This window comes from Megalobrama amblycephala, linkage group LG2 (genome assembly GCF_018812025.1).
Source record: "Megalobrama amblycephala isolate DHTTF-2021 linkage group LG2, ASM1881202v1, whole genome shotgun sequence".
NCBI lineage: Eukaryota > Metazoa > Chordata > Actinopteri > Cypriniformes > Xenocyprididae > Megalobrama > Megalobrama amblycephala.
In genome coordinates, this window is record NC_063045.1 from 4,428,745 (window position 1) to 4,455,486 (window position 26,742).

General features: G+C 43.2%; 2 protein-coding genes across 4 annotated transcripts; one reads left to right on the top strand and one right to left on the bottom strand.

Annotated features, from left to right (window-relative positions):
• Window positions 1-2,992: 2,992 nt before the first annotated feature.
• Window positions 2,993-9,223, top strand: cdc37 (cell division cycle 37 homolog (S. cerevisiae)). The gene is made up of 8 exons (XM_048182217.1): window positions 2,993-3,264; window positions 6,334-6,615; window positions 6,690-6,795; window positions 7,097-7,212; window positions 7,308-7,430; window positions 7,720-7,902; window positions 8,488-8,559; window positions 8,689-9,223. The coding sequence occupies exons 1-8, from the start codon at window positions 3,157-3,159 to the stop codon at window positions 8,818-8,820; spliced, it is 1,122 nt and encodes a 373-aa protein (XP_048038174.1). The 5' UTR covers window positions 2,993-3,156; the 3' UTR covers window positions 8,821-9,223.
• A 995-nt stretch (window positions 9,224-10,218) lies between these two features.
• Window positions 10,219-24,989, bottom strand: ears2 (glutamyl-tRNA synthetase 2, mitochondrial). 3 transcript variants are annotated; one of them, XM_048182214.1, is made up of 9 exons: window positions 24,758-24,989; window positions 24,431-24,586; window positions 23,488-23,677; window positions 20,347-20,819; window positions 20,064-20,172; window positions 19,629-19,782; window positions 17,755-17,885; window positions 17,543-17,675; window positions 10,219-10,344 (listed from the first exon to the last, which is right to left on the bottom strand). In XM_048182214.1, exons 1-9 carry the CDS (start codon window positions 24,864-24,866, stop codon window positions 10,237-10,239), a joined length of 1,563 nt encoding a protein of 520 aa, XP_048038171.1. In that variant the 5' UTR covers window positions 24,867-24,989; the 3' UTR covers window positions 10,219-10,236. The 3 variants fall into 3 exon arrangements, with proteins under 3 accessions (XP_048038171.1, XP_048038173.1, XP_048038172.1); XM_048182216.1 differs by having other exon boundaries at window positions 24,789-24,969; XM_048182215.1 differs by having other exon boundaries at window positions 24,730-24,969.
• Between the last annotated feature and the right edge of the window lie 1,753 nt (window positions 24,990-26,742).

The following is a 26,742-nucleotide window of genomic DNA, read 5'->3' on the forward strand; positions in this document are numbered from 1 at the left end:
TGTTTCAAGCTTTCACAGGAATGAAAAGTTCAGACACCTCAATATGCTTCTGCAGGCTGGACGGGGAGTTTTTGAAGGCTGTGATATGGTTCGTTTTAGGGAAACAAAGCAAACACTTGAAATGAAACTAATATTTAATCTTTTCAGAAAACTAAAACGTACTTTCTAAGGATGGCCATGTGTGTCACACTGCGCCGAGGAACCGCCTTCTTCTCTTTTGCCATCAGCTGATCAGTGTTCAAAAAATACTCTGGAAATCACTGAACTTCATGTGACCCTACAAGAGTGATTACTGATAGGCTGTCTGCAAAAAAAAAAAAAAAAAAATCACTTTTAAAGATGAAAAATAATTCATCTGTTGGGGATAAACAGTTTAGGACCCTTGAGACCAGATATGTTGAATAAAGACCCAGAGTCAAAGTTTTTAAAAAAATAAATTGAAGAAAAATTTAATGAAGAATAGTTTGCAGTTTCATCAGCAGAAGCCAGCTTCAAGTCTCTCAAGGAGTTTGTAGGCCGCTTTGCATACATTCACATTTCCACAACAATTATACTCTAACAGAGTCAACTAACTACGTCATTATTTCAGGTTGAATGATTCTGATTGGCTAAGAAAAATAGACAAGATTAGAAATTTTCCACACGTGGACAGATAGTCAGAAGCATATCTCCATTCGTCACAGTGCTGATGAGGGGACTCTGGATTTAGGTACCGGATGTCCTTTTGGGGTCATGACATAGCGTCTGCTGGTCTCAAGCAGAATGCCGGTTGTCCAGTACAAAGGGACCTGCACAAAACTCTTAGCAAAGATACACATGATTCACATGATTCACAGCTTCTTCAAGGCTGAAGCTGATCTGAGCTCTGCTCTGAGCAGGAAACTTTCCCAAACATACTGATAACATGTTCTTATCTCTCAGTGAGAGGTACAGAGGAAAATAGACGCTTTAACATACATTGAAGAAGTCATTCAAATATTTTAACAGAAATATAAATGTTGATTAATAACTTAAAAGATATATATTGAAGCGGCAGTGGATTCCAGAATCCACCCCTTCACATCCAATGACTATTAAAGCTGCTACATAGAAACGACTTTGACTACTTCGAGAACCTTGATAGAAATATAGTCGAGTAAAAAGTACGATATTTGTCTTTCAAATGTAGTGAAGTTAAAGTCATAAGTTTCCAAAAAAAAGAATACTCAAGTAAAGTACAGATACTCAAAAAGTGTACTTAAGTACAGCTCTCAAGTAAATGTACTTTGTTACTGTCCAGCTCTGCACAGAAAGCACAATCCGTATCAGTGTCATCAATGTCATGTTTCACACATGAAACGAAACTTGATCTCAGGACCAGCAGCGCACAGAAACCCAAAATAACCTTCATAAAAGCAGACTTGATACTAAATACTAATTCTGTACATATGACCTAATATATGGCGCAATACATATAAAATAAATAATATAAATGTAATACTGTAGAGATTAAAAAACAACAATATATTAAGACAAAACCACATATTAAACAGCAGCATACAGACAGAGCAATATAAAGTGCAACAGCGAGGCATAATGTTCACCAACCACACGTTTGTATCGGGGCAGAGCAGTGTAAAGTGCATCAGCTGGACAGAAGCTGCGTTTGAGCCCTGCTGTCCGGCTCTTAATGCCCGAGGGAAGAGGGTCAAACAGCTTACAGACCGGATGCAGGGGCGCAGGAGACATTTTCAAAGTGGGGGGACCAAACTGTAAGCCAAAGCCAGATTTCCAGATATCGACCACCATCATATATTAAACTTGCCTGATCATTAACCTCACAAGCACTGGGACCAGTTTGGGGATTTCCACCTGGATTTGGCCTACCCAAATTAAAAAGCTTCCCATACTCACATACAGTGGTCTAAATACAAAATCTTGGTGTCATTTTACAGGAAACCCTTCGAAGATACATAAAACATTGCTGAAAATGATAAAAATTATAGTATATATCGTCTGTGCTGTAATAGACAAAAAAGAGGAGCTTTTTAGCTGCTTTGAGCTGCTACTCACTACCCACGCAGCGGGAGACTCCCAGGCGGATCCCGCGTGACTGTCACATTCGTTTTGGCGCCGCCCAGAGGATCAGCTCCGCCTCCGGGCGGTGCCGTAAATTCTACTGTCAATCAGCGGATCCTGAGCGGACCCATGTCGGATCCACGGACGCGTACGCGCCTTTACTGTAACGGTTGTATCAATTTGCGGGTCCCAAACGGACCCGCCGCGGAGGTAAGGTTTTAAACGCGGATGCAGTGCGATCTGCCTTCATTGTGGATCCGTCACTACGTGCAAGTGGACGCCGATATGGGTCCGTTCACGGATATGTTCTCGGCCGATCCGCTTGCTGTGTGGGTAAACTTCAACAGAACTGAAACAAAGAAATCACTGTTTATGCACACAGTTTTTCACAAGTCTGAATACTTGCAGACTGCTGTGCAAGCAGCCTTACCATATCATTTTGTCAAATAATACTTTATCAGATTGGTTGCTGTGCTTTCACATTTCAAAATAATAATAATTCTATCAAAATGAGTATATATTGTAGATGCAGTAATGCAGTATATACATAAACTCCTCTCCACTGCGTCTCTGGACGAGGCACTCATCACTTTTAGCTTTCAGTTTCACGTTCAAAGATCTCTTTTATCAATGCCATCGATGCTTTTCTCTGTCTAGATGTAATTAGTGAAATCAAAACAGTCCATAAACTATAAATCCACACGAAAACTCATGAAAACTCAGTCAATCAAAGCAGCTCGTGTGCGAGAGATATCTCAAATCGAATTTCTTACTAGTGCAATTATAATTGCATGTCGCTAATTATCATTCTGACTAGTCGAAATACAATTGTAACTATCTAAATTATATTTATGGGTAGTCAAACCAAAGTTTTATATGCTAAAACGGCTTGCCATATGAGTTCGCCTCAAGAGAGTGACGTCACGCTGATGCGCGGCGCTCGGCGATGACGTCACTGTAAGCGGAAGTGAAGGAGAGTTCCAGAAAGAGCGGCGGGTGCGCGAGACACACAAAACTATAACTGTAATCATAATAATAGTAATAACAGAGCGATAGTGCACGGGATTATAAGGGAGGCGGAATCACTGACTATCGATCATGACGACCATCGATTACAGTGTGTGGGATCATATCGAGGTGTCTGATGATGAAGATGACACTCACCCGAACATCGACACGCCGAGCCTGTTCCGCTGGAGACACCAGGTGCTGTAAACAACAAACACTGACTGTAAACACCAGGTACACACATTCATGCAGGGTGTTTAGAGGCCACGGGCCCCCAGATATCTTCATCATCATCATCACGAGAGGGACCCCCATCCTGACATTTAGTAGCCAGCTCTTTATGTGTTCAGCATAAAGACTCAATTTAGTGTCAGTGAGATGAGGAGGAGAGAAGAGCGATACAGGACTAAAATAACATTACCTTTCAAAGGATCCTAATGCAGGAATATGGTTATTTATTTTCAACAATGTGAATGTCTCAGTTGAGCTTTATTTATTTGTGTTCGGTTCATTTCACTGTGGATTCTTTGCTAAATCAGTCGCATTTCGTCGTAAACAGACTTTTACGATATGAACTCGACAGTAATATAACAACATGTCAGTAACTGTGTTCATTCTAATGCCTGATCTGATATTAAAGGTGCCCTAGATTCAAAAATTGAATTTACCTCGGCATAGTTAAATAACAAGAGTTCAGTACATGGAAATGACATACAGTGAGTCTCAAACTCCATTGTTTCCTCCTCCTTATATAAATCTCATTTGTTTAAAAGACCTCCGAAGAACAGGCGAATCTCAACATAACACCGACTGAACGTAGCAGTCGGGATCATTAATATTTACGCCCCCAATATTTGCATATGCCAGCCCATGTTCAAGGCATTAGACAAGCCAGTATTAACGTCTGGATCTGTGCACAGCTGAATCATCAGACTAGGTAAGCAAGCAAGAACAACAGCGAAAAATGGCAGATTGAGCAATAATAACTGACATGATCCATGATAACATGATATTTTTAGTGATATTTGTAAATTGTCTTTCTAAATGTTTCGTTAGCATGTTGCTAATGTACTGTTAAATGTGGTTAAAGTTACCATCGTTTATTACTGTATTCACGGAGACAAGAGCCGTCGCTATTTTCATTATTAAACACTTGCAGTCTGTATAATTCATAAACACAACTTCATTCTTTATAAATCTCTCCAACAGTGTGTAATGTTAGCTTTAGCCACGGAGCACTATCAAACTCATTCAGAATCAATGTAAACATCAAAATAAACACTGTACTTACGCGATTAGACATGCTGCATGAAGAACACTTTGTAAAGATCCATTTTGAGGGTTATATTAGCTGTTTGAACTTTTTTTTATGTTGTTTAAGGCAAGCGCGAGCTCTTGGGGTGGGGGAGCACCAGATTTAAAGGGCCACACACCCTGAATCTGCTCATTTATAATGATGCCCCAAAAAATGAATTAAATATGTATGGGGTATTTTGAGCTGAAACTTCACAGACACATTCAGGGGACACCTTAGACTTATATTACATCTTTTAAAAACATGTTCTTCGGCACCTTTAATAATTCATGTACAGTCAGATGATCTTTGTCTGTGTGTCAGTAAATCAAACCAGTGACTAAACGCTCAACTTCACCTTGTTTCTCTTAGTAGGATGAAAATAATCTGTTATTTAAATAGTGATTAAATTATATATAGAAAGTGATCAAAGAACGCTTCCTTTACAATCACTGGAGCTGTCAATCAAACAGAGTTTATCAGTGACTGAGTTCTGGACTCGTGCCAAAACTCCCGTTTTATTCAACGAATCTCTTAGTTACATTGAGTTTGCACTGTTAGTTATGATGAAAGCATTGGTTAGTGTGCAGAAATTGAGTTTCATTGACGAGATCACTGCTTCTCAACATGTCTGTGATCGACTACAATGTTCATCACTGCAACCTTTCATGCCACGATCTAAATATAATCAACACTTTTCACGATTAGTGAACCTTGAGAGCTGTAATAGTAAAATGTGCTAAAAGAGAGAGTAATACTAGCTATTTCATATGTAAAGATGTCAGCCAATCACAGCAGTGGGCGTTTACACTGAAGTCTCACAGACACGCCCCTTAAAACAGTGTTCAAACCAGAGGATAAAATCAGGGTATGAAAAATGCCCTTTTTTCATGAATTATGACAATTTTTGATGTTACAAACATACTAACATTATAAGTGTGCCCCAGGAAACATTATAAAACAATAAAAGAACGCAGTTCATGGCCCCTTTAAATAAACACATAAAATACCAAGTTAAAAGATTTGATTTCTTTTTTCAGGTAAGTGTGGGTTTTTGTCCTGAAAGTGCAGTAAGAGATGGTTCAGTGTAACGGATCAAGAAGCCGTCCTGAACTCATATAAACCGATAATCTGTGACATCATCAGAAGAATGAGTTCATTGCTCTTAAATATTTGATAATTAATAACTAATAATTCACTGATACAGACTAATACTAAAAAGATTGCAATCACGGGAACAATGGCAATATTATCTCCCTTTTGGGCAAAATGTCATTCAGAGTAACAAACCATGGTCATACAGTGAAAAGAATATATTTATGTAAAAATGAAACAATATACTTATTCTGAGCTACTATTAAAACACATAGAAGAATATGTGATCATAGTAAATTATATTATATTTTAATTGATTTTCACTTCTTAACAAACAGGCAAAACATAGTAGTTTGAAGGATATTAGCAAAGTATAAAGATTTAAAAATGAATTTATTTATTTTTTATGAATTTTTTTATGAAAATGAATAATTTTATTTTTAATTAGTATTTGATTGCTGCACTGTAATCCTTAAACAGAGTCTTTTAATGTCATCAAACGAGTCTTGTTTAATGATGCCTAATCAGATTGAGTGGGTGTCTTCTGCAAATCATGGTACAAAATGTATGATAGTCATTATTTTTTGCTCAGAAAAATATCAAATTAAACAGGACACATATGTACAGGAAAAAGACTACATTTCAAGCTCAACATTTATTTTTTGATGCTTGGAACCCCCTTTTCGTCTTTGACCCGTTTACACATATAGTGTTATTTGGAAAATATTTAGTTTCTGTTACATTTCGTTTGTAATAATCGCTACTGTACTGTTAAATGTATTATTGAAATCTGCATTTTGTCTTTTACACGTGTGTGTGTGCGTGTGTAATGGTCACATGACCTGATTTCACTGGCGGTTCTCTCGCTGTGCTCTCAGGCTCGGGTGGAGCGGATGGAGGCGTTCATGCAGAAGGGGGAGGAGCTCGAGAAGAGCCTGACGGAGAGCAAGAGGAAGCTGGCGGAGGCTCAGCGGAGGGTGCAGGAGCTCCTGTCGGCGTCCACGGACGAGGCCAAAGCCGAGCTGACCAAAGCCCAGGCCGAGGAGAAGCAGCTGAGGAAGGAGGAGCGATCCTGGGAGAAGAAGATGGAGGAGCATCGGCGCGAGGAGAAGAAGATGCCCTGGAACGTGGACACGCTCAGCAAGGAGGGCTTCAGTAAGGTGCGGCGCGCTGAGAGCGGCTGGACGTCCCGACCGATGAACACCTCACTGACGCTCCTGTGCTTGTCTTTCAGAGCGTCGTCAACGTCAAGCCTGACAAGAAGGAGGAGACGGAGGAGGAGAAGGAGGAGAAACACAAAACCTTCGTGGAGAAATACGAGAAACAGATCAAACACTTCGGTGAGCTGCCGTTGAGTCTCGTGATCTTGAATCAGAATAACTTCCTCTTGCAGCATCTCTTCTCTGATGATGAGGGCGGAGCAACCTGTCACTCACGAGATCCACCAATAGCAAACCACGACCATCCAATCAGTTCCCCACAGACAAAATCAAGCCCCGCCCTACATTTGTTCTTGATTGCGAAGCGTTTTACTCGGATAGACGTCACAATATGAAAGAAAAGATTACCAAAAGAAGTACGAGGACTTTTTTAAATGCTGACGCAACACGTGTGTGTGTGTGTGTGTGTGTGTGTGTGCAGGGATGCTGCGGCGCTGGGACGACTCTCAGAAGTACCTGTCTGACAATCCTCACCTGGTCTGCGAGGAAACGGCAAACTATCTGGTCATCATGTGCATCGACCTGGAGGTGGAGGAGGTAACGCATCTGTGTGTGTGTAGTTGACATGCTGGTGTGTGTGTAGTTGATGTGCTTTTGTGTGTGATTGACCCATGCGTGTGTGTGTGTGTCAGAAACACGCGCTCATGGAGCAGGTGGCACATCAGACCATCGTCATGCAGTTCATCCTGGAGCTCGCCAAGAGTCTGAAGGTCGATCCGCGCGGCTGCTTCCGCCAGTTCTTCACCAAAATCAAGGTGTGTGTTTCTCATGATGATGAATTTATCACTGACACATCAGAGTGACACAGAAACATAAAGAGTGTTGATGTTATTAAGCTCAGTAACCCTCAGAAACACAGCTGAAGCTCGTCTCGGCGACTGATCGTGACTTCAGCTTTATTGGGCCGGAATGATCGATTATAAAGGATCTTACACAGCAGCTATTTGTTCATTTAATAACAAAGATAAAGTAATTGTATTGTGATATATTTTGTCTCGTTCACACCGCCGCCCTCTCTCTGTGTGTTTCTCCTGGTGTTTTCAGACTGCAGACCAGCAGTATCAAGACGCGTTTAATGACGAGCTGGAGTCGTTTAAGGAGCGAGTGCGCGGCCGGGCGAAGATTCGCATCGAGAAGGCCATGAAAGAGTACGAGGAGGAAGAGCGTCAGAAGCGTCTGGGCCCTGGCGGCCTGGATCCCGTGGAGGTGTACGAGTCCCTGCCGGCGGTGAGACACACACACACACACACACGCGCGCTCACGACTCACAGAACATCACTAAACACACTGCAACACCTCTGGACTAACACCAGTTCATTTCAGCAGCCGTGCACATTTTACTTTCATGTTCAGGGAAAGATTTCCTCACGTCACATCCCTACTTTCTTTGCTCATAACGTGTGGCATACATTTACCATATTTCAGCCTTCAGGAGAACATTGAGCAGCATAGGGAACAATATGTTTTTAATATGGTAAAATCTGGCTGGTTTAGTGGGAATAATCAGAATAATCGATTATCTAAACAATCATTAGTTTCATCCTAAAGACGCGGTCACACTGTTGTTCCGTGTCATTTTACGGGAGTCTTTTCAGTATGAATCCGTACGATCGTGAGTTTGTCGTGTAAATTCACAGCTTTCATCCACAGAAATCTGCTCGGTATGACAGTGACTAAAGTCTGAGCAGCTCTTCACACATCTACAGGACTGACAACAGACCTGAAAACTACTGAGGACTAAATGCCGTTTTAAAGGTTCTTCGAAACTGACCTTCTGTCATAGCAGTGATGTGTCTGTCTTCATCTCCACAGGAAATGCAGAAATGCTTTGATGACAAAGACATTCAGATGCTGCAGGACGCCATCAGTAAGATGGACCCCACGGTGAGTCTGACCAGGGTCGTTACAGTGCTGGTACTTCAGTACCAAGCTGATGATTATATTTGAAAATCGTAGCGGGCTTTCTGCAGTGTGACCGTGTGCGTCTTTCGTCTGATGATGTTCCTCTTGCAGGAGGCCAAATATCACATGAAGCGCTGCATCGACTCGGGGTTGTGGGTACCGAACTCGCGCGTGGACGAAGATGGAGATAAAGATGAAGGCGACGAGCCGCAGTACGAGGAAGTGAAGAAAGAAGATCAGTGATGGGTCCACACACACCGAAGACCAAAGCAGATTCGTTTGACCCGAACCGATCGTGATGATGCAGGGGCTGATGGGTCACGATTCTGACAGACACATGCAGTGCGTCTCTCCTCTTCCTCTGTTCTGTCACTCTTGTTGTTTTATTTATGCACCGTTTGTTTGGCCTGTAGCGTGAGGCGATTCATTTTCAGCGCTTCCGTCTATTCTTACTCTAGAATGTGTTTGATTGGCCATTTCTCACAGACGTTTAACATGAATGAGTGCAGAAATCTGCAGTATTAGACGCTCCAGATGAAATCTATTAATGAACTTAGTCTGGTCTCGTCTCTTTTAGTTCAGATTGCTCTGCTTTGTTAGTGCTGATGCTCAGTTTGTCAGAATAAAATCGTGGGCTGATGGGAAATCTGTGTCTGAGTTTTTTTCTGTCCGATTGCAACACGTTTATTTGCAATTGTGCAGCTGCAGCTACAGTAATGATGCCGTTAACACAGTTTTAATATAGAGATAACGGAAGAAACATCTCGGTTTTTAACTCTAGGGGTGCTGCAGAATCTCCGGACCAAAACATGCTATAAAAGCATTGCTTATGCAGGTTGTAGTAAAAATCTGTTCAAATTTTTGTTTTTAATGAAAACCAATGCATTGAGCTATAATAAAAGGTTTTTGTTTCTTTGTTTAAAAGCAGAGGCTCTTTATTTTGACATATTGCATGTTCAGATGGTGTAAGAATTTGTGAGCATCTGCAGTGTTTCCAGGAATAGCAAGAATTACATGCTGATTAAATGAACACAAGAAAGTATTTCCATTAGATCATGTGAAGAAGCATGTAAACGTCTGTTTCTTAAGCAGAACTGAAGCGCATCAAAAGCCTCTTTTAAAGGTGAGCAGCTCTTTCCTCAATTTCTGTATCTGCACTATAAATGTGAATGTCATCACAGTTTTAATCATGCAGATTTTAACATTTGGCTTTGTTGAAGTACAGCGGACGCATGTCAGATCAATCAGTCTCATATGATCATGAGTCTCTTTTAAACCATTGTACGTTTGGTGTCAATCATCGTCTGTTCAGAATTATTTTAGTATCACAGAGAAACTACTATAGTTTTTATCCATATTTAGAATTGGTTTTGATTTTTCCATTTTCATTTTGTGTTTTTGCCATTTTTATTAGTTTTTCACTATTATTATTTTTACTTTAGTTTTAGTTTGTTATTTTAGTGCATCAAGTCAAACTAAATGAAAATTAGAAGATTTAATTACAAGTACCAAAAATGTTTTTATGGTTGTAGTTTTAGTTAATAACCTTGTTCTCATTTATAATGAAGTGCATCATGATTCTGACCCAAAACACAGACCATCTAACGGCAGACATTCTGATCAAAACACAGGAGCCAGAGATCAATATTTACATCCACTTTATTCAACACAGATCGAGTCGTTGGTTAAGTCTAGAGCTTTCTGAAGACGGACACACACCTCCTGTTCACCCAGAGAAAGCATCATCTCTGCCACACTGGGACCCTTCTGCAGACGGAGAAGAATACTAGTGTTATTAATGCCATTACTGCTGTGTGTGAGTAAGAGTGTGTGAGTACAGTGACTGTGAGTAAGAGTGTGTGAGTATAGTGTGTGTGAGTATAGTGACTGTGAGTAAGAGTGTGTGAGTATAGTGTGTGAGTACAGTGACTGTGAGTAAGAGTGTGTGAGTATAGTGTGTGAGTACAGTGACTGTGAGTAAGAGTGTGTGAGTAAGTGTGAGTACAGTGACTGTGAGTAAGAGTGTGTGAGTATAGTGTGTGAGTACAGTGACTGTGAGTAAGATTGTGTGAGTAAGTGTGAGTACAGTGACTGAGTAAGTGTGTGAGTATAGTGTGTGTGTGAGTAAGAGTGTGAGTACAGTGAGTGTGAGTATAGTGACTGAGTAAGAGTGTGTGAGTATAGTGTGTGTATAGTGTGTGTGAGTACAGTGAGTAAGTGTGAGTATAGTGTGTGTGAGTACAGTGTGTGAGTACAGTGGCTGTGAGTAAGAGTGTTTGAGTACAGTGAGTGTGAGTAAGAGTGTGTGAGTATTGTGTGTGAGTACAGTGACTGTGAGTATAGTGTGTGTGAGTACAGTGACTGAGTAAGAGTGTGTGAGTACAGTGACTGTGAGTAAGAGTGTGTGAGTAAGTGTGTGAGTATAGTGTGTGTGAGTACAGTGTGAGTAAGAGTGTGTGAGTATAGTGTGAGTACAGTGACTGTGAGTAAGAGTGTGTGAGTAAGTGTGTGAGTACAGTGAGTGTGAGTAAGAGTGTGTGAGTACAGTGACTGAGTAAGAGTGTGTGAGTACAGTGTGTGTGAGTAAGAGTGTGTGAGTACAGTGACTGAGTAAGAGTGTGAGTAAGAGTGTGTGAGTACAGTGTGTGTGAGTAAGAGTGTGTGAGTACAGTGAGTGTGAGTAAGAGTGTGTGAGTACAGTGACTGTGAGTAAGAGTGTGTGAGTACAGTGACTGTGAGTAAGAGTGTGTGAGTAAGTGTGTGAGTATAGTGTGTGTGAGTACAGTGTGAGTAAGAGTGTGTGAGTATAGTGTGAGTACAGTGACTGAGTAAGAGTGTGTGAGTAAGTGTGTGAGTACAGTGAGTGTGAGTAAGAGTGTGTGAGTACAGTGACTGAGTAAGAGTGTGTGAGTAAGAGTGTGTGAGTACAGTGTGTGTGAGTAAGAGTGTGTGAGTACAGTGACTGTGAGTAAGAGTGTGAGTAAGAGTGTGTGAGTAGTGTGTGTGTGAGTAAGAGTGTGTGAGTACAGTGAGTGTGAGTAAGAGTGTGTGAGTACAGTGAGTGTGAGTAAGAGTGTGTGAGTACAGTGTGTGTGAGTAAGAGTGTGTGAGTACAGTGAGTGTGAGTAAGAGTGTGTGAGTGTGAGTAAGAGTGTGTGAGTACAGTGTGTGTGAGTATAGTGTGTGAGTACAGTGAGTGTGAGTAATAGTGTGTGAGTACAGTGAGTGTGAGTAAGAGTGTGTGAGTACAGTGAGTGTGAGTAAGAGTGTGTGAGTACAGTGTGTGTGAGTAAGAGTGTGTGAGTACAGTGAGTGTGAGTAAGAGTGTGTGAGTACAGTGAGTGTGAGTAAGAGTGTGTGAGTACAGTGTGTGTGAGTATAGTGTGTGAGTACAGTGAGTGTGAGTAATAGTGTGTGAGTATAGTGTGTGTGAGTACAGTGACTGAGTAAGAGTGTGTGAGTAAGAGTGTGTGAGTACAGTGTGTGTGAGTAAGAGTGTGTGAGTAAGAGTGTGTGAGTAAGAGTGTGTGAGTTCAGAGTGTGTGAGTAAGAGTGAGTGAGTACAGTGTGTGTGAGTAAGAGTGTGTGAGTAAGTGTGTGTGTAAGAGTGTGTGTGTAAGAGTGTGTGAGTACAGTGTGTGTGTGTGTGTGTGTGTGTGTGTGTGTGTGTGTGTGTGTGTGAGTAAGAGTGTGTGAGTACAGTGTGTGTGTAAGTAAGAGTGTGTGTGTGAGTGTGTGTGTGTGTGTGTGTGTGTGTGTGTGTGTGTGTGTGAGTACAGTGTGTGTGTGAGTAAGAGTGTGAGTAAGAGTGTGTGAGTACAGAGTGTGTGTGAGTTAGAGTGTGTGAGTACAGTGTGTGTGAGTAAGAGTGTGAGTACAGTGTGTGTGAGTGAGTACAGTGTGTGTGAGTAAGAGTGTGTGAGTTCAGAGTGTGTGAGTACAGTGAGTGTGTGAGTAAGAGTGTGTGAGTACAGTGTGTGTGAGTAAAAGTGTGTGAGTTCAGAGTGTGTGAGTAAGAGTGAGTGAGTACAGTGTGTGTGTGAGTTCAGAGTGTGTGAGTAAGAGTGTGTGAGTACAGTGTGTGTGTGTGTGTGTGTGTGTGTGTGTGTGTGAGTAAGAGTGTGTGAGTATAGAGTGTGGGAGTACAGTGTGAGTACAGTGAGTGTGTGAGTACAGTGACTGTGAGTAAGAGTGTGTGAGTACAGTGTGTGTGAGTAAGAGTGTGTGAGTTCAGAGTGTGTGAGTAAGAGTGAGTACAGTGTGTGTGTGTGTGTGTGTGAGTTCAGAGTGTGTGAGTAAGAGTGTGAGTACAGTGTGTGTGTGAGTAAGTAAGAGTGTGTGAGTACAGTGTGTGTGTGAGTAAGAGTGTGTGAGTACAGTGTGTGTGTGAGTAAGAGTGTGTGAGTACAGTGAGTGTGTGAGTACAGTGTGTGTGTGTGTGTGTGTGAGTAAGAGTGTGTGAGTAAGAGTGTGTGAGTACAGTGAGTGTGAGTAAGAGTGTGTGAGTACAGTGACTGTGAGTAAGAGTGTGTGAGTATAGTGTGTGAGTACAGTGACTGAGTAAGAGTGTGTGAGTACAGTGTGTGTGTGAGTACAGTGAGTGTGAGTAAGAGTGTGTGAGTACAGTGTGTGTGAGTAAGAGTGTGTGAGTACAGTGAGTGTGTGAGTATAGTGTGTGAGTACAGTGACTGTAAGAGTGTGTGAGTACAGTGAGTGTGAGTATAGTGTGAGTATAGTGTGTGAGTAAGAGTGTGAGTATAGTGTGTGTGAGTAAGAGTGTGAGTATAGTGTGTGTGAGTACAGTGACTGAGTAAGAGTGTGTGAGTAAGAGTGTGTGAGTACAGTGTGAGTAAGAGTGTGTGAGTACAGTGTGTGTGTGAGTAAGAGTGTGTGAGTATAGTGTGTGTGAGTAAGAGTGTGTGAGTACAGTGTGTGTGAGTGAGTACAGTGTGTGTGAGTAAGAGTGTGTGAGTTCAGAGTGTGTGAGTACAGTGTGGGTGTGAGTAAGAGTGTGTGAGTGCAGTGTGTGTGAGTAAGAGTGTGTGAGTAAGAGTGTGTGAGTAAGAGTGTGTGAGTACAGTGTGTGTGTGAGTAAGTAAGAGTGTGTGAGTACAGTGTGTGTGTGTGTGTGTGTGTGTGTGTGTGTGTGAGAGTAAGAGTGTGTGAGTACAGTGTGTGTGTGAGTAAGAGTGTGTGAGTACAGTGTGTGTGTGAGTAAGAGTGTGTGAGTTCAGAGTGTGTGAGTAAGAGTGAGTACAGTGTGTGTGTGTGAGTAAGTGTGTGAGTACAGAGTGTGTGAGTAAGAGTGTGTGAGTACAGTGAGTGTGAGTATAGTGTGTGAGTATAGTGTGTGTGTGAGTAAGAGTGTGAGTATAGTGTGTGTGAGTACAGTGACTGTGAGTAAGAGTGTGTGAGTAAGAGTGTGTGAGTACAGTGTGTGTGTGAGTACAGTGTGTGTGAGTAAGAGTGTGTGAGTACAGTGTGTGTGTGAGTAAGAGTGTGTGAGTATAGTGTGTGTGAGTAAGAGTGTGTGAGTACAGTGTGTGTGAGTGAGTAAGTACAGTGTGTGTGAGTAAGAGTGTGTGAGTTCAGAGTGTGTGAGTTCAGAGTGTGTGAGTACAGTGTGGGTGTGAGTAAGTAAGAGTGTGTGAGTACAGTGTGTGTGTGTGTGTGTGTGTGTGTGTGTGTGTGTGTGAGAGTAAGAGTGTGTGAGTACAGTGTGTGTGTGAGTAAGAGTGTGTGAGTACAGTGTGTGTGTAAGAGTGTGTGAGTTCAGAGTGTGTGTGAGTAAGAGTGAGTACAGTGTGTGTGTAAGTGTGTGAGTAGAGTGTGTGAGTAAGAGTGAGTGAGTACAGTGTGTGTGTGAGTTCAGAGTGTGTGAGTGCAGTGTGTATGTGAGTAAGTAAGAGTGTGTGAGTACAGTGTGTGTGTGTGTGTGTGTGTGTGTGTGTGTGTGAGAGAGTAAGAGTGTGTGAGTACAGTGTGTGTGTGAGTAAGAGTGTGTGAGTACAGTGTGTGTGTGAGTAAGAGTGTGTGAGTTCAGAGTGTGTGTGAGTAAGAGTGAGTACAGTGTGTGTGTAAGTGTGTGAGTACAGAGTGTGTGAGTAAGAGTGAGTGAGTACAGTGTGTGTGTGTGAGTTCAGAGTGTGTGAGTAAGAGTGTGTGAGTAAGAGTGTGTGAGTTCAGAGTTTGTGAGTAAGAGTGAGTGAGTACAGTGTGTGTGTGAGTAAGAGTGTGTGAGTTCAGAGTGTGTGGGTAAGAGTGTGTAAGTAAGAGTGTGTGAGTACAGTGTGTGAGTACAGTGTGTGTGTGAGTAAGAGTGTGTGAGTAAGAGTGTGTGAGTAAGAGTGTGTGAGTACAGTGTGTGAGTACAGTGTGTGTGTGTGTGTGTGTGTGTGTGTGTGTGTGTGTGTGTGTGTGTGAGTATAGAGTGTGGGAGTACAGTGTGTGTGTGTGTGTGAGTAAGTAAGTGTGTGAGTACAGTGAGTGTGTGAGTACAGTGTGTATGTGAGTAAGAGTGTGTGAGTACAGTGTGTGTGTGAGTTAGAGTGTGTGAGTACAGTGTGTGTGTGAGTACAGTGTGTGTGTGAGTAAGAGTGTGTGAGTTCAGAGTGTGTGTGAGTATGAGTGTGTGAGTACAGTGAGTGTGTGAGTAAGAGTGTGTGAGTACAGTGTGTGTGAGTAAGAGTGTGTGAGTTCAGAGTGTGTGAGTAAGAGTGAGTGAGTACAGTGTGTGTGTGAGTTCAGAGTGTGTGAGTAAGAGTGTGTGAGTACAGTGTGTGTGTGTGTGTGTGAGTAAGAGTGTGTGAGTATAGAGTGTGGGAGTACAGTGTGTGTGTGTGTGTGTGTGTGTGTGAGAGAGTACAGTGAGTGTGTGAGTACAGTGTGTGTGTGAGTAAGAGTGTGTGAGTAAGAGTGTGTGAGTACAGTGACTGTGAGTAAGAGTGTGTGAGTATAGTGTGTGAGTACAGTGTGTGTGAGTAAGAGTGTGTGAGTTCAGAGTGTGTGAGTAAGAGTGAGTACAGTGTGTGTGAGTAAGAGTGTGTGAGTACAGTGTGTGTGAGTAAGAGTGTGTGTGAGTAAGAGTGTGTGAGTACAGTGTGTGTGTGAGTAAGTAAGAGTGTGTGAGTACAGTGTGTGTGTGAGTAAGTAAGAGTGTGTGAGTACAGTGTGTGTGTGAGTAAGAGTGTGAGTACAGTGTGTGTGTGAGTAAGAGTGTGTGAGTAAGAGTATGTGAGTACAGTGAGTGTGAGTAAGAGTGTGAGTACAGTGACTGTGAGTAAGAGTGTGTGAGTATAGTGTGTGAGTACAGTGACTGAGTAAGAGTGTGTGAGTACAGTGTGTGTGAGTACAGTGAGTGTGAGTACAGTGAGTGTGAGTACAGTGAGTGTGAGTAAGAGTGTGTGAGTACAGTGTGTGTGAGTAAGAGTGTGTGAGTATAGTGTGTGAGTACAGTGAGTGTGTGAGTATAGTGTGTGAGTACAGTGACTGTGAGTAAGAGTGTGTGAGTACAGTGAGTGTGAGTATAGTGTGTGTGTGAGTAAGAGTGTGAGTATAGTGTGTGTGAGTAAGAGTGTGAGTATAGTGTGTGTGAGTACAGTGACTGTGAGTAAGAGTGTGTGAGTAAGAGTGTGTGAGTACAGTGTGTGTGAGTAAGAGTGTGTGAGTACAGTGTGTGTGTGTGAGTAAGAGTGTGTGAGTATAGTGTGTGTGAGTAAGAGTGTGTGAGTACAGTGTGTGTGAGTGAGTACAGTGTGTGTGAGTAAGAGTGTGTGAGTTCAGAGTGTGTGAGTTCAGAGTGTGTGAGTACAGTGTGGGTGTGAGTAAGAGTGTGTGAGTGCAGTGTGTGTGTGTGTGAGTAAGAGTGTGTGTGTGTGTGTGTGTGTGTGTGTGTGTGTGTGTGTGTGTGTGTGTGTGTGAGTAAGAGTGTGTGAGTACAGTGTGTGTGTGAGTAAGTGTGTGAGTACAGAGTGTGTGAGTAAGAGTGAGTGAGTACAGTGTGTGTGTGAGTAAGAGTGTGTGAGTTCAGAGTGTGTGAGTAAGAGTGTGTGAGTTCAGAGTGTGTGAGTAAGAGTGAGTGAGTACAGTGTGTGTGTGTGTGTGTGTGAGTAAGAGTGTGTGAGTTCAGAGTGTGTGAGTAAGAGTGTGTAAGTAAGAGTGTGTGAGTACAGTGTGTGTGTGAGTAAGAGTGTGTGAGTAAGAGTGTGTGAGTAAGAGTGTGTGAGTACAGTGTGTGTGTGTGTGTGTGTGTGTGTGTGTGTGTGAGTATAGAGTGTGGGAGTACAGTGTGTGTGTGTGTGTGAGTAAGTGTGTGAGTACAGTGAGTGTGTGAGTACAGTGTGTGTGTGAGTAAGAGTGTGTGAGTACAGTGAGTGTGTGAGTACAGTGTGTGTGAGTAAGAGTGTGTGAGTACAGTGTGTGTGTGAGTTAGAGTGTGTGAGTACAGTGAGTGTGTGAGTACAGTGTGTGTGTAAGAGTGTGTGAGTACAGTGTGTGTGTGAGTTAGAGTGTGTGAGTACAGTGTGTGTGTAAGAGTGTGTGAGTACAGTGTGTGTGTGAGTTAGAGTGTGTGAGTACAGTGTGTGTGTGAGTAAGAGTGTGTGAGTACAGTGTGTGTGTGAGTAAGAGTGTGTGAGTACAGTGTGTGTGAGTAAGAGTGTGTGAGTACAGTGTGTGTGAGTACAGTGTGTGTGAGTAAGAGTGTGTGAGTACAGTGTGTGTGTGAGTAAGAGTGTGTGAGTACAGTGTGTGAGTACAGTGTGTGTGTAAGAGTGTGTGAGTACAGTGTGTGTGTGAGTTAGAGTGTGTGAGTACAGTGTGTGTGTGAGTAAGAGTGTGTGTGTAAGAGTGTGTGAGTACAGTGTGTGTGTGAGTACAGTGTGTGTGAGTACAGTGTGTGTGAGTAAGAGTGTGTGTGTAAGAGTGTATGAGTAAGAGTGAGTGAGTACAGTAGCAGTAGCATCACCTGCTGTGCGCTCAGAGCCAGTCTCAGCACTCTCATCACGCTGCTGTATTTGGTGTTCAGTCTGCTGGCCATCAGCTTCAGCTCACGGTTCAGTTGGTCTGTGGACGAGAACGAGCCGCCGGCTCCAACCAGCCTGAGCACAAACACACACACACTAATAACACACACAGAAAAGTGAACACACTGATAACACGTGTGTGTATGCGACTCACTGTATGACAGCCACTGCGATGACGGCCGCCTCCACGCTCACGTCCTTCAGCTGCTGCAGCGAGACGCGCGGACGGATCCACAGGTAGGAATACGAGTGATCCAGCAGCTCCCGCAGAGAACAGATGTGACCCTGAGACACACACGGGACGGGTGCGGAGTTATGAACACCGAACCTCACCTAAACTGCCCCTTTGAGGCCATTTTAAAGGTCCTACAGCAGGTTCACATTCATCCAAGGTCAAAATCACTTAAAATCTCTCTAAACCCCGCCTTTCTGAGAGCTGCTCTGCTGATTGGTTAGATGACCCAGTCTGCTGTGATTGGTCAGAAACTAAACATCACTTAGCATAAATATCTAATTGGTCATCACCACATGGCACAAGCTGATTGGCCTCTGCTGATGCTACAGCCAATGAGATTGCTTGCTCAATATTTAAATGGTGTGGTTCAGTGTTTGCTGTAAGCTAGTCCTGCAGAACAATAATGGCAATAATGGCTGAATCCCAAACAGCATCCTAAACCCTCACGGTCTTCCTCTGGATCCGCACTTTTGTGACGTAATGCTGCTTTGACTGCTGGATAAAGTTCTTTGCGTTGTTCACAAACTTGCGGGCTCAGCTGAAGTGCACATCGAGGGTGCAAAGGGGGCGCTCGCGAGCACCCTTCTGAAACCTAAAATGATGAGTGAATGATGAATTGTGCCATTTGGGATACAGCCAATGAGGTTCCTCGGAAACAGAATATAGGAAATCTTCCTTGTACTTCATCTTCGTCACTCTACAGCACACTAGGTGGCGGTATGGAGCTTTTCATTTGGTTTGCAACCCGCCAGTAAATCCACAGAAGAAGCAGCTGCTAGTCCTGCAGCGCTATCAGAGTTCTTCTAAGATTCCACCATTTTGTTGCCATTTTTGGAGCTTGTGGCGACTACAGAGACCGCGTTTTTTTACAGTGTGTTCAGGGGACAGGCAGCTAGTGGATAGTGAGGAGATGTTTGCTGTACGTGACAAAAAATGTTTTGGCCTAAAAACGCGTGACATCACTTAGAGCACCTTTAAGGTAAGCGAACACTCTTTTTTATTATTTCAAAACACTAAACGTTGCATGGTCTGCATTTACACACGTTCAAAATCACGTTTGGTGAGAGTAGCTTTGCTGAGGTTACAGGCACGTTTTAAAAGAAATTAGGTATTTTTCATGAAGAATGCTCAGGTTTGTGGTTTGTCACATGACCGTGCTTTTGGATGCTGTTCGAACAATGCCCAGGTGAAAAAAGTGCACTTCCATAATGTACTTAAAATGCTCAAGATAATCTAGAACATCTAAGTGTACTCAACTGTGCTATTTTGAGACACTATGAAATATGAACTAAATTGTGCTTTTAATATACTATCTCTGTATTACAAAAATGTATTTAGATACCACTTGCAGTACACTTGAACCCATAGTGTACTACAAGTGTTAACTAAATACATTTTAAAACAGAAATACAGAAGTCAAGCCACTGGATGTTAATGACATGAACAACATGAACCAAACTCTTCCCATCTCAGATACAACTACAGTGATTGAGGTCATATATTTGATAAAGTTTGCATCATTGATTGAGTTATTTTCCTGTTTCTTTCTGTGGCGCTGCTTTAAAACCATCTGTGTTGTATAAAGCGCTGTATAAATAGAGCTAACTTGACTTTGGCTATAGTTCAGAGCCTCCAGAACTGAGTTAAACTCCATTTGCTGATGCTCTCAAACATGGCTAAGATTCTTCTCCTGTTTATTTCTGTGTTGGAGCTCTCGTGTTTCATATGTTTCTTCTCGTGTTGCTCTCACACACACACACACACACACACACACAGAGGCAGATGTTCTGTACCTTGCGCAGCCGCAGGACTCTCTGTATGTAGTGCGGCTCCAGTACGGCGCGGTCACTGATGTCGGAGCCGTGTGTGTGAAGAAGCCGCTGACGCAGCTCGTCCCGCAGCTCCGCACACATCTGCTGATCCTCGATCCTGCGCTGCAGATGAACCCTGAATCACACAAACATCAGCATTAACTTCTGTACGAGCAGAGAGCGCGTCATCTGGCTCTTCCTCATCGAAGACTTCAGAATGACTGCTTGCTCTCAAAAGACACACGTCTATATTACAGACGCTCTCAGATTCAATCCAGCACTTCAGCTCATGATGCACTGCACCATTACAGCTGTTTAGTACAGAAGCATGTGAGCATACAGCATACAGTATAACGGTGAAATCAGGATTCTGTTGTTCTGCATGTGTAACAGTTTTGTTTAAAGAACAAATCAAACCTGTTGAACTCGTCTAATTTGTCCAGATCCAGCAGAGCAGAGTGTGTCGTGATCTTGGAAATGTTAAACTCCTGAATTAATTCGTCCAGATGTCGACCGATCCGATTATCTGCAGAAACAAAAGCATCTGATCATCTGACATGCTTGTTTAATAATCTGAGATGCACACAAATGTTGTTTCCCACAGTCCTGACAGACGCTGGAGAACATGGACTTCAGATACGAAAGAGTCAGCAATAGTGCATGGAAATATGACGAGTGTGATCATTTCAGACTCACTCACTGTTGAACCCGGACCCGGCGTGAGTGACGAGGTCCAGCAGGGTCTCGGGGAGGACGCCCTGCTCTCTGAAGTGCTGGATGAAGATGTCACCCTGCCGTTTGGAGAGTTTGCTGCCGTCGCGGTTGAGCAGCAGCGGCAGGTGAGCGTACGCCGGCGGACTCCAGCGCAGCGCGGCAAACAGCTGCAGGTGTTTGGCGGTGGAGATCAGCCACTCGGAGCCGCGCAGCACATGACTGATACGCATGTGATGGTCGTCCACCACGCTGGCCAGGTGGTACGTGGGGAATCCGTCGGCCTTCAGGATGACTGGGTCGCCCTCCACCGCGGCCACCTCGTGCCGGGTCCAGCCGAACACCAGGTCCTGAAAGGGCTCGGCGCCGGCATCCAGTCTGAAGCGGACCACGTGAGGGACGCCGAGCGCCAGCTTCTCCCGGATCTGCTCTGGCTGCAGGTGCCGACACCGGTTATCATAGCTGAGACACACAGACACGAGTCGTCACACACTTAAAACCAAGACCATATGAGCGGGAAGAAACATCCACACCATAATAGGACTGTAAAAACCACGACTTAAACAACTTCACCATTCAAATACAGGTTGACAACAACAAATACACTGCTCAAAAAATTAAAGGAACACTTTAAAAACATCAGATCTCAATGGGGAAAAATGTCACACTGGATATCTATACTGATATGGGCTGGGTAATGTGTTAGGAATGAAAGGATGCCACATCATTTGATGGAAATGAAAATGATCAACCTACCGAGGACTGAATTCAAAGACACCCCGAAAATCACAGTGAAAAATGATGCAGCAGGCTAGTCTATTTTGCTGAAACTTCATTGCAGACACTCAAAATGGTACTTGGTAGTTTGTATGGCCCCGTATGCCTGACAATGGGGTATTTCCTCCCAGATCTGGACCATCACTGAGCTCCTGGACAGTCTGAGATGCAACCTGGCGGCGTCGGACGGACCGAAACATAATGTCCCAGAGGCGCTCTATTGGATTTAGGTCAGGCGAGCGTGGGGGCCATTCAGTGGTATCAATTCCTTCATCCTCCAGGAAATGCCTGCATACTCTCGCCACATGGCCGGACATTGTCATGCACCAGGAGGAACCCAGGACCCACTGCACCAGCGTAGGGTCTGACAATGTCAGAGGATTTCATCCCGATACCTAAAGGCAGTCAGGGTGCCATTGTCTAGCCTGTAGAGGTCTGTGCGTCCCTCCATGACCAAAACGGTCATGTTGAACAATGTTACAGGCAGCATAATGTTCTCCACGGTTTCTCCAGACCATTTCACGTCTGTCACATGCTCAGGGTGAACCAGCTCTCATCTGTGAAAAGCACAGGGTGCCAGTGGTGGACCTGCCAATCCTGGTGTTCAATGGCAAATGCCAGTCGAGCTCCACGGTGCCGGGCAGTGAGCTCAGGCCACCCTCATGAAGTCTGTTTCAGATTGTTTGGTCAGAGACATTCACATCACTGGCCTGCTGGAGGTCATTTTGTAGGGCTCTGGCAGTGCTCATCCTCTTCCTCCTTGCACAAAAGAGCAGACACCGGTCCTGCTGATGGGTTAAAGACCTTCTACAGCCCTGTCCATCTCTCCTAGAGTAACTGCCGGTCTCCTGAAATCTTCTCCAGGCTCTTGAGACTGTGCTGGGAGACACAGCAAACCTTCTGGCAATGGCACATACTGATGTGAGTTGGAGTGCCTGAGTAACCTCTGTAGGGTCCAGGTATCGCCTCATGCTACCAGTAGTGACACTGACCCTAGCCACACTAGTGAAAAACAGTCAGAAAAAATGTCAGTGGCCTCCACCTGTAAAACCAGTCCTGTTTTGGGGGTCGTCTCATTGTTGCCCATCTAGTGCACATGTTGTTAATTTAATTAACACTAAAGCAGCTGAAACTGATTAACAACTCCCTCTGCTACTGATCAATATCCCACGAGTTTAACCAACTTGATGCTATTCTCTGATTCCTTTTTTTGGAGCAGTGTAGTTTTATGAAATGGTCAGCCTTTAAACCATTCAACCATTCAATATTAAAATTTGATGACATTTCTCATCGAGTTAAAAGCTAGATCACATGACTAGAGTAAAGCGAGATGACTGTCAAGACCATGGCGGAGGATTCGTTGCATAACAGAGCCTAAGCGTCTGATAAATGTCTGATCTTGCAGAATGTGCACCGCCGATCCTTATACACGGAGTGCGCGCGGTCACGAATTCGAAAGAAGGCTACATACAACATCCTGTCTCCCGATATCAAACCTGTCTTGGGCTGGGCGGTGTAGCAATAACCACCTCTTAGCTCTGGTCTGTGTTTGCACTGATATTGAGAGAGTACTTTGATTATGGTTACACTTAATTACAATAAGAAAATTATATTTTATTTAAAATGTATTTATTTGTTTTTTAATACTGTTTTTATTCGTGCTCAATTTGTGGAAAGGAGTTCAGTTAGGAGGTCACACAGCCTCAAGCAGAAGTTCTGGAGGCTCATAAATCATGTACAGTAAGGTCTGAAGAGACTCATGTGAAATCATACAGGAGAGACTGTGGCCTTTTACAGCGACTGAGTATTGTTGTCTTTTACTGCATATGATGGCGTACGACAACACCAGTAAGATCAGAACGCTCACAGCGACATTCAAACGTTAAATTCAAGACTCGCTTTGGCTGGCTCTGAGCCAGAGATGGACGTGCTCAGTGCTTTTCATATCACAACTATTCAGTGTTTTCAACCACAAAGTTTATTTTAAGTTTCTGACACTTAAATAGACATTAAGTTGGCTACCAGCCAAAAATACATTTAGTTAAATACACACTGATGCGATAATAAACGATAATAATAGGCTAATGCTTTCTTCGATTAAAATGTGATGACGTGTTTTGTATCAGATACACTGTGCAGTTAACTATAAAATTTACTCTGTTCTTTTCCCAATGCACCGGCCCCTCACTCTTCTGTATTTCAGGAGAAATCAGTGAATTTAGGCTTTAATCCAACAGGTCCGATTCTCTGAACTAGAGTGGCAGCACCCATTACTGACATGATTTAAATGACAAAACACTTTCAAATATCTGACAAATATTATTTATTAACTGCTGTATTCACAACGGTTTACCGCGGTACGTGTCCGCTCCGCTGCGCCTCTCTCTTCAGCAGCTCCAGCCTCTGATTGGTGCAGAAGCAGTAGTAGGCGTGGCCTGTGTGCAGCAGAGATGATGCGGCCTGTGAGTAGAGCTGCAGCCGTTCAGACTGAACGTACGGCCCATAATGCCCTCCTCTGCGGCTGCTTTCATCTGGAGGGATTCCTGCGACACACACACACGTTTGTTTTTGTGAATTGTGGGTCATTCCATAGACGTAATGGTTTTTATACTGTACAAACTGTATTTTCTATCCCCCTACACTAACCCTACCCATCACAGGAAACTGTGCACACTTTTACTTTCTCACAAAAACTCATTCTGTGTGATTTATAAGCCTTTTGAAAAGTGGAGACATGGAGTAATGTCCTCATAATCACCTCTTCTTGTAATACCTGTCATACCCATGTCATTATACACATTTGTGTCCTGATATGTCACAAAAACACACACACACAGACACAGACACACACACACACACAGACACAGACACACACACACACACACACACACACACACACACACACAAACACACACAAACACACACACACACACATGAGCGCTGCAGTCACACCGGCTTCTGCTTGCATGCGTCTGTCTGAAGGCAGTGAGATCTGGTTTCTTCTGTAACCTAACCTCTACTGTCATTAGTTGAAATTAGGGCTGGAACTAACGATTATTTTTCCCCGGCTAATCTATTATTTTCTAAATAGTAGATTAATCCTTTGTTTACTTTATTAATAAATAATAGTCATAACTAATCTATGTATGAACTTTACCCAATGATATTATTTAACACAAAGAAGAGGTTAATCAGGAGGTGTTTTCTATGGCTGCATTCCCTTTCTGGGATTTAGAGCTGCATCTGTTCTCCAGTGAAGTAAGTGAATAAGTGTAGGATCGGCAACTCTCATGTACCTGCCCACTCCAGCATGTCTTCAATAGCGTCCGCGGCCCCGGGGATCAGGCGCGCGCGGTCCGTGTCCTCCAGGCGCAGGATGAGCGCGCCGCCGCGCTGCTTGGCGAACAGGTAGTTATAGAGAGCCGTGCGCAGACCTCCGAGATGAAGAAACCCTGACACCAGACCAGAGCAACGTTAGTTCAGCAGTTTAACAAGTCTTCAACATTATCTCACTGTAACTACTGAATTGTGGAAGCTGTGCTGTCACTCAGCATGTCAATCATTTATATGATATTTGTTCTGTTTTAATCTTTACCCGTTGCTTTTAATCTCGTGTGTTTCACCTGTGGGACTCGGAGCGAATCTGACGCGCACCTCGGGCTGTCTCGTGCACACGCTTCTGCGCGCGCCGTTTCTCTTCCAGCGCAGTTTTCTCAAAACGCAGCCGAACATTTTCACGCGTTCATCGCGCCTTTCAGCGCCGCGGGAGAAATCGCTGAGTTGCTCTCAATCAAACAGCAGACGCGTGACCCCATCGCACTCTTCTTCTTCTTCTTCTTCTAGTTTAATGGCCGTTCGCTTCTCAGGAGTATTAGCGCCACCTGCTGTCACTCACACGGGTGATGTTTCTGCACAGGATTCTCTGATGAGGATGTTCAGCTCTCTCTCTCTCTCTCTCTCTCTCTCTCTCTCTCTCTATATATATATATATAGATAGACACACACAACCATGTGCAGAATTATTAGGCAAGTTGATTTTCTGATCATATTTTTTTCCAGGCACATTTTACCAATTCCAAACCACATCAATCTTAATAACTACTATTAATTTTGTATTTAATAATTTATAAGTGAAATATAATAATCTAAGGGCTGGAAATTAAAAACACCTTATATTCAGGTGTGCAGAATTATTAGGCAGGTTTTCTTTTACAGGCAAAATGAGCCAAAAAAGAGATTAAACTCTAAAAATATTAAATGCCCATGATAAGGATGAAATACTAATGAAATACTAGAAATTGCAAAGTTAAGGCATGACCAAGGGACAGTGAAATGCTCATTGGGTCAGCGGGGTCATACAGCTGGGGAAGAAAAGACACATATTAACTGCTAAAAAATGAAGAATTAAGGTGAAGAATTAAGTGTGAAACCATCAGGAACCCTTTAGTCTCCAGCGCCACCATTTTCCAGAACTGCAACCTACCTGGAGTCTCCAGAAGTGCATGGTGTCAGGATCTCAGAGACTTAGGTTAGCTAAAGAATCCCGAAATATCATCGGAAGATCATTTTTATTCCTTATCTGCAAGACGGACATTTCAGGATAGGATCTAAAAATGAACTCCCACACCTTACTGCCAGATTCTGGAAGATGAATTCTTCAAACAGTGGTTCAAGAGGATGTGGTGCTGGTCCTTCAGGAGTCACTCTCAAGCTGTCTGTCCATAAGGCCTATATGATCCACACTGTCTTTCTGCGTCTGTCTTTGACTTCATCCAGGATTCCTGAAGTGATCCCTGTGTTTTCATGGCCTGTTTCTGTATGTACTCGTGTTTCACTTCAGGAGTCTTCTCGTCCTTTCATCTGATCATCTTCATTACTGAGACAGGACACAGCGGTCACTGTTCCTCTTTTCATAGTTTGACACAATCCATTTGTTGTTATTTAGCAAAAGTAATTTTCTCTTTGATTTCTCTTTCTTTCATCACAAGCTTCATCGCTTCTATTTCTCGACTTACTGTTTGCTCACAATCAGATCCATCAGCTGTTATTAAAACTTCCAGGTTTAGATCATTGTCTCATCCGAAGTGTCTCCATACGGCTCTCTCTCTTCCGACATCCGTCAGCACCTGTTCCCAGCAGAAGGCTCATAAAAACGCATGCATCCACACATGAGCGCAGAAAGATTCTGCATGCGTGTTTATAAGCTCTAGTAGGTCCTGAAGCGCCTAATGCCGGTTTGGTGCTCTAGAGGGCGCCGCGGCTCACAGCGATCAGACTCCAGAAACAGAAGCTTCCAGAACTCACAGAAGCACATGATGAGATCAAAGCTGCAGATCCGGTTATATTCCACATACAGGAACCGAGTCTGATCTCAACACATTGACTTTCCCTGGTTTTGATGTTGATCTGTTTTTATCTGTTCTCAGTGTGGAAATGAAAGTTTTTTGAAAACATGTTTATAGTATGTTCTGCATTTGTTGATATCTTTTATTCACTGTACATCACTTTGGTCATATTTGGTGGTTTTTAATGTTTTTTTTTTTTAAGTTTGACCTTAAAGGGAAACTTCAGCCAATAACGATCATTCTGGCATCATTTACTCCCCGTC